This window comes from Pimephales promelas, chromosome 1, assembly GCF_988280905.1.
Source record: "Pimephales promelas chromosome 1, fPimPro1.hap1.1, whole genome shotgun sequence".
Classification (NCBI taxonomy): domain Eukaryota; kingdom Metazoa; phylum Chordata; class Actinopteri; order Cypriniformes; family Leuciscidae; genus Pimephales; species Pimephales promelas.
Genome location: NC_142769.1, coordinates 45,573,885 through 45,581,456, shown reverse-complemented (window position 1 = coordinate 45,581,456; position 7,572 = coordinate 45,573,885). Strand labels below are relative to the sequence as shown.

The 7,572-nt window shown below is 42.1% G+C and overlaps 1 protein-coding gene across 1 annotated transcript; it reads right to left on the bottom strand.

Annotated features, from left to right (window-relative positions):
- Nucleotides 1-656: 656 nt before the first annotated feature.
- Nucleotides 657-4,249, bottom strand: cd248a (CD248 molecule, endosialin a). Its single transcript, XM_039659422.2, has one exon. It carries the CDS (start codon nucleotides 4,013-4,015, stop codon nucleotides 1,865-1,867), a length of 2,151 nt encoding a protein of 716 aa, XP_039515356.2. The 5' UTR covers nucleotides 4,016-4,249; the 3' UTR covers nucleotides 657-1,864.
- Nucleotides 4,250-7,572: the final 3,323 nt, after the last annotated feature.

Below are 7,572 nucleotides of genomic sequence, written 5' to 3'. Positions count from 1 at the left end.
TAGGATGGATGCATTGTTACTTTTATGCAACGGAGAGTAAACCCTTATCATATAGTTTTCCTAACCCTAGAAAAAAGCCAATTCTACACGTTAAAACAGCAACAGCGTATATTGATGTTGAAGGGATAGTTCACTTTGAAATACATTTTTGGTATGTTTTAGCTTACCTAAAGGGCATCCAAGATGTGGGTGTCTTTGTTTCCGCGGTAGTTTCAATTTTGATATTTTTAGGTCAAACCGTTCTTGTCTGTCAGTCATATAATGGAGGTCTATGGTCACCACCTCAAAGAGCATGCACAGAGAAGTCCAAATTAAACATGATTTAATGACTTGTAAATGTAAGTACACACTGATGGCCTAAGACACAAAACGAGCGGTTCGTGTGAGAAAACTTTTTTGGACTTCTCTGTGCATGCTCTTTGAGGTGGTGACCATAGACCTGCATTATATGACTGACAGACAAGAACGGTTTGACCTAAAATATCAAAATTGAAAATACTGCGGAAACAAAGACACTCTTGAATGCCCTTGAGGTAAACTAAAACATACCAAAAATTAATTTCAAAAGTGAACTATCCCTTTATAGGCATGTTTAAGCCATGATATCAAAAGTCAAGTATTGCATGTCTCAGAAAATAAAGACACCAACATTTAAGCCTTGTTGAGCACTTTAATAAACAGTTGAGAGGGAAAAAAACGAAGTAAAGTAGGAAATTTCGCACTTTCACTTAGCATATCAAAACATAACACTACAAACTGATCAAAGAAAAGTCATTGGTACACCATTGTCTGGCTGCTTGTCCTGACATTTTTAACCTGTTTGTAAAGTATGACCAACCTCACTCTCATTACAGTATGTGGCATTATGACCAGACTAGCCTCTAAAGCAGTGGTTAGAAAAGTGGCTAGAATAGTGAATCAGGTGTGTTAAATCAACGCATTCTCATCCCAAGGCGTCATATATGACACTTTTGCCAAAGCGTAGACATCCAACGCACATGGCACCCTTTAGCGTCACGCTTCGGTTATGGTAGGTTTAGGTATGGAGTAGGGTTAGGGTTAGACCACTAGGAGGCGCCTTCTGCCCCATATATATCTCCGTCTCATTTGACGCTAAAGGGTGCCATGTGTGTTGGATGTCTACGCTTTGGCAAAAGCGTCGTATATGACGCCTTGGGATGAGAACGGGGTCCTTAAAAAAGGGAGACTGTTGGTCCCCAGGACCAGGATTGAAAACCACTGCTCTAAAGGACTGTTTACTTACATTAGACAAAAAATTCTTAGAAGGAATTTTCTTGCTAGGCACAGTTTTGTGGCAAAACATTGAACACATGTGGCTTGGATCACCACAGGGAATGAAAATCTCTACATTGTCAAAATGGACTGTAGTTATGGCTCTTTACAGAACAAATCTCTTAAGACATGACTCACTTGAATGACACAGGCACAGCTACTCTGATGGAAAGTTTCAAATTACAAATAAATAACCCACATTACTCAAGAAAGTATCCTCATCTTTTAAGCATGCTCTCTTATTTGCCATGTGACTTAAGCAACTGTTTCGCAAACCAAGAGATCAGTGCGAGCAACAGTAGAACAATTTTTATTGCCTCTTGGAGGTCAGCAGAGAATGAGGCTTAGTGGTTTTAGAAGCATTCCTCTTTGCCCCCCACCTCCCTTTTCTCGCATAGCAAACTGTCCAGATAAACATCCATAAATAATTACGGATTAAAAATGTCACAGGGATTAGATGGGGTGCTTATCCTCAATCCATCGAATTCCTCTTGGAACTCCCCCACTACTGTAAAGTTACAACACCAAGTTTATTTACATTTTCACACCGTTCAGTCACAGTCCTACTTGCTTAAACATGGGACTTAGTTCCGCTACCAGATATGTCAGCAGCCGCTTTATCACCAGCACCGGCAATCCAGTGATAGCAATCGCTTGCGTTTTTGTTCTGTGGTTTAACCGTGTAGCGAGTACAATACATAATGCCAAGGACCACAATCACCACAATGAAGATGCAAAGCGGCACTAGCAATCCAACTAGTAACCAGCTGGTCCCTTGGCTCTTCTCACTGTTGTTCACCTCCTCTATTCCTTGTGACTGCATTTGTGACAGGGTGGAAGTTTGCTGCCCTGGACCAAAGGTGGTTGAATCATAATTATACCTGTCTTCATAACCATGGTTTTGGTAATAAGACTCTTCATCTTCATTGAAGTGTAAAGGGATCTTTGCAGTTTCCCGTGTCTCAGGTTTTGATTGGGTTGAGCTGAACCAAAGCCAATTCCAGGCCCCACCTAAAGCTGTGGTGGAAGGGTGGTCTGTGGGAACCGTTGTGCTCTCATCCTCATAATAGTCTGCTGGTGTGGGCGTCGGAATGGTCGATGTAAAAAAGGCATTTTGAACCGGTTGTTCGTCAACGTCAATGACCTCAGGGGAGTTTTCATTCGGTGTAGTTGTTTCAGGTTCCACTTCGGTTGTCCAAATCAGGTCTGTCGGAACAGTCTCCACATTGGGCAGCTCAGTCTGCCAGTTCAGAGGTGTTCCCCACTCAGAGGTCGATGGAGGGCGCCATGGGTAGACAGGATCCTCTGGTTCCAAAACGGGGTTAAAAGTAATAAACGGGTTAGAGACGGTAGTTGTGGAAGTCTCCAGGCCCTCCCCGATGGGTCTGCAGGAATAATAGTCTGGTTGAAGATTATAACCTAGCTTACAGTAGCACTCAAAGCCTCCTTCATAATTGATACACATCTGTTCGCATATTCCCTCAATTTGGCATTCGTCAACATCATGACAGCGACTCTGGTCCTCTTGCAATGGGGCAAAACCAAGATGGCAGTGGCAAATATGGGAACCCAATGTGTTTTCACAAGCATGTTCACACGGTTCATCCAAACACTCATCCACATCTTCACAGGCACCCTCTTCATCTTGTCGGTATCCATCCCGGCAGCGGCATTCGAAGGTACCAGGTGCATTTACACAGATTTGCTCGCAGGGACTCTGTAGGCATTCATCGACATCGACACATCCACGTTCATCAGGTGCCAGCATGTAGCCATCAGGACAAGCACAGCGGTAGCCGTCCATTACAGGCAAGCACTCAAACTCACACGGAGCCCCGTTGCAAGGGTCAGACGGAAAGCAGCTTACCCCATCCTCAGCCAGGAGAAAACCCTCAGTGCATTCGCAGTAGTTGTGCGAGTCACCCTCAATGCAGAAGTGATGGCAACCTCCGTTGTCCTTATCACACCAGCTTGTCTTAGTCACATCAGAGCAAAAGGGTGGATCCCTGCTCCAACCTACAGTTCGATCATCCTTTAAGGAGCACAGAACTGACTGGTCATCCATAGTAGGACATGGTACTGTTGCCACTGATCCAAATGGGGCATGCGTTAAGAGGGTACTCAGCAGGTTAAAAGGGGTAGTATAAAGTGTATTCCCACCTCCCTCACTAGCAATAGCTGTACACATGCCTTGGAAGTTGTACCTGCACAGGTATCCGTCCACTGGAATCGAACAAGGTCCGTCCTTCCATTTTAGATTATCCCCTTGCTCGTGGGCTGCAGTGCTGTAGGGCATCCCCACACACCGTGGGGAAGAGCAGGTACTAACCGAATCCTCTCTTAGCCAGTTTGTGTACTGGGTGTCCTGATCTCCAGTGATCCACGAGAAGCCACGCAAGGGCCGGGTCGGAGAACATTGTCGGGGTTGTCTCTGAAGGCCAATCCAGATATTTGCCTTGCCTCTGTGGTGTGGTCTCAGTTCCACATTGGAGAAGAGCTCCTTCACCATTTCTGCTTCCTTTGGATGCCTGATGGTGGCCAGGTTCCCACCTTGTTCCTTGCAGCTCCGCCAGGCCTCCAGGAAGATCTTGCGCTGAAAGTAGAGCACGTAGCATCCATCCTCGCTGCAGAGCGCATCCCGTTCTCTCAAGTCCAGAGTCTGCGCGCCGTAGAGGCAAAATAGTGAGGACAGCAGAATAACACACAGAACCGGACAGCCCATACCTCACACCAACTCTATTCTCCTTTGTTTTCTTTTTCCCTTTTTTAGGTGGCTTTCAATACGCTAAAATACTCTTCAATGCCCTAGATGCCCATTTTTCTTAGACTTGTACCTATATTAAACTTTTCCCTTCTTTTATTTCATTTCTCACCACCCTCCTTTCTCTCTCCTGTCCACTGGAGATCTGTGCCTAAGTTGAGGACTTACAATCTCACCATTGACGTTCCAGCGAGAGAGAGAGAGAGAGAGAGAGAGAGAGAGGGAGGGTTGGAGAGATGGAAGAAGGGTAGGAGTGACTAAAGGGGGGAGACTAAAAAGATGTTTTTGGCACAGGCAGGACCAATGTGTGTGTGTATTTTGGGGGGATTGGGGGGGAAGTGCAACAGTCTCTGTGCTTTTTCACCAGAACGTAACGTATGTTTCTCATAAGAGCGTGTATGGAAATGGTTTGGGTCTTTGGCCCTGCTGCACCACCCCCCGCAACTCCAAGTGACTCTCCACCCCCACCAAACTATGAATGCAGGATGAGTTAGAACAAACTGTATTGCTTATATTTTACCCACATAAAAAAGCAAACTAAACTAGAGAATTTTTAACAAAGACCAAACAGTCCCACTCACATCTCTCGGGACTTTCTTATTCCAACTTTTCTCTGATCTTTCCACTTTTTCATATTGTTTTCTGATATATTTCTGGGTCTCTCCTTGGTTCTACTGGAGCTGAGGGTAATGTGCTATCATGCCATGTAAAAGCTATTGTGCTCTTAAGCATTTTTTTTTCTTTTTTCCCCAAATGTCCTCTCTAAAACCAGGCCTATAAAAAAATGAAAGACAAAATATAAAGACAAATGTTAATATCCTAATAACGCATGTGACTTTAATTAAAGAAATATAAAGAAATTATTATATATTAAATTATTATATATGTTGGAATGAAAAATAAGCTTTTAAATGTGTTAAATGTGTCTAATGGGCATTGTTATGTGAATATATATATATATATATATATATATAAAATGTAAATATACAACCGTCAATGAATGTAAATGTGCAAATGTACAGTTTCCAGAAACCTTGTTGAATGAAACAAGCAATGTTCATACCTGACTGAGCGTAGAAAAACTCAAATGACCTGAAGTCTGCCTGTGAAAACTCTGCAACATCAACAATCACTGTGTACCGGAATGATAACAGACCTAGTTATACTAGAGGTTAAAGTATCCTCAATGGTAAGGAACAAAAGCAGATCTAGTTTTGTAAAGAAAACAGAGAAGGGGGAACACTGAGGTGGGTCTCGGTCTGCATATGGTCGTAATGGGGGTTACACAGGAGCAGCCTGAGGAGGAAATGGGTGGATTTCTAAAAGATCATTAAAAATTCACCCTTGTGAATGAAATACAGATGAAGCACATGTCTAACACAACCAATAACATCAGTTACCTACTTTGTGCACTGAAGTGGGTGGTGTAACAGAGTTTCTAAGAGTTTATTTTTATTATTTACTTTTTTTTTATTATACTATGGACTAGGACTCATAAAACTTGACAATCGTTAACCATGCAATTTGTCTCCAGTTGTGGTGATCATTAAAAGCAAATATTTCACATCATAACTTTTCGGAGAGGTCTCAAATGGTTAAATGATTTGCAATCTGTGGATTTGTTTTTCAGTGCACATGCACAATGATACATCTACAATGCAAAATTAACTGTTAGTAAGATACTCGTGACTATCCTAAGAGCTTGGACATATCTGTTCATACACTGCAAATGTTCTACAAAAACATATCATTCATACAATGGAAACACTCAATGTGAAAAATACAACCCTGGATCTGTGTAATAGCTGTCTTGAGTAAAATTAAACATGAATTAAAATCTTTTTTTCAATATAAAACCAACCTGAAGATTAGATTTCTAGGAATGAGGCACATGTGTTTACTTTTAAACAATTTGATTTGACTTTATTTTGACCTTTAAATTTAAAAGGGTCATGAACTGGCTTTTTAAATTTTATTATATTGTTGTCTGAGGTCAATTTATGACGTTCGCTTGGTTTTTGCATTCAAAAACATCAAAATGAATAAGTAATAGGCTATTTTGTACCCAAGTTGTGAGCCTTCCTGAAAAACGGTCGGTTTTTATGGGCGTGTCGCACTGAAGACTTGGAAATAAACGCCCACTGGTGTGAGTGGATAACAGTTTTGCATGTTATAATGAGTTTATTTAACTCACCAGTGCACCCGTCGGAGTACGTGGGAGAAAACGTCCAATGTTGTCAAATGGCAACCGGATTCGCCCACATGTTCGACCCAGAGTCCGTGTGTTGCACAATTCTTGTCAGATCAATATAGACGGCACAGCACCGTTCTTTACTCTGCAAATCCAGTCTTGTTTACAAAATAATCCTCAGTGAAATGAAGCGAACAGACTACGATGTTTTACCCTCATCAGCTGGAACGTCATTAAAAATAAAGTTTATCCATGAAGTCCTATTGGAATCCAGAGGAAGCTTGTGCAGCGACTGTCTTCCACAACCAGGCAAAGCAAAATATTCTATATTGCTCGGTAGAACGATCCGGTTTGTCATCATGAGGTAGGCATGTATGTTAGGCTACTTAGCTATGCGTGTAATGCGCGAATCGGTGGGCGGGGCTAAACCGGCCGTGTTGAAGCAGGCGTTGATCTTCTTCTGCGGGGGTGGTGTTTTAACTCCTTCAACGTCATAGTTTCACACTTTTAAAAACGAGACGTTTTCAGAGGCTGGTGTCAATAAAAGCTTTTATTGGACTAACAATGACGTTTTCAGTTCTCAAACTTACAGGATATTCTTATAATATGATGACCTCTTAGATGTCAAAAGCTCAAGGAAAATTTGATTTCTCAGTTCATCACCCCTTTAATATAACTATAGTCTATTTAATCTCACCATCAGTATTGATGTTCAAATCCTTGATCTCACAACTCAACTTTTCTCATGTACACTGAGGTAAAGCAAGGTCAAATCAGAAGAAGATCCTCAGGGTATTTTTCTCTCTCTCTCATTTATTTGGCTTTATTTTGTTTCCTGGAACAGTCCACCCACCACCTGTAAACCACATTTGCTATTTTCCGCCAACAAGATCCCAATATCTGAATATTGTTCTCAGGTCTCGAGCCGCTCCCCGTCATATCTTGCAGAACTGAGTCTGTTCGCCCACTAGCTGCTCTGTAAACAGTGTCTCAAATTCTTGCATGTGATAATTATATGAATTAGAGCTGTGATTAGGACCGAGAAGAGAATAATGAACTGGTAAACATGTAACAGACATTCATGTCTTCAAGCATTCAGCTTGCTATTATGCTCTCATGCTGTTTGTAACTTGGCAGGAGTCAGTATTGTTCGTCTCGGTTTAGGACCTCTGGAAAGTAAAACCAGACTCACACTTGTTAGGTTTGGTTCGATTAAAACGAACTCTGGTGCGATTGCTCTGATTGTGCCGTTCATTTGAATAAGTGTGAAGGCTTCCATCCGAACCCTGGTGCCACCAAACAAGCGTACTGAGACCACTGAAATGCT

Bases quoted from the DNA above. Each gene is read 5' to 3' on its own strand.
- cd248a (XM_039659422.2), bottom strand. From the start codon at position 4,015: ATGGGCTGTCCGGTTCTGTGTGTTATTCTGCTGTCCTCACTATTTTGC.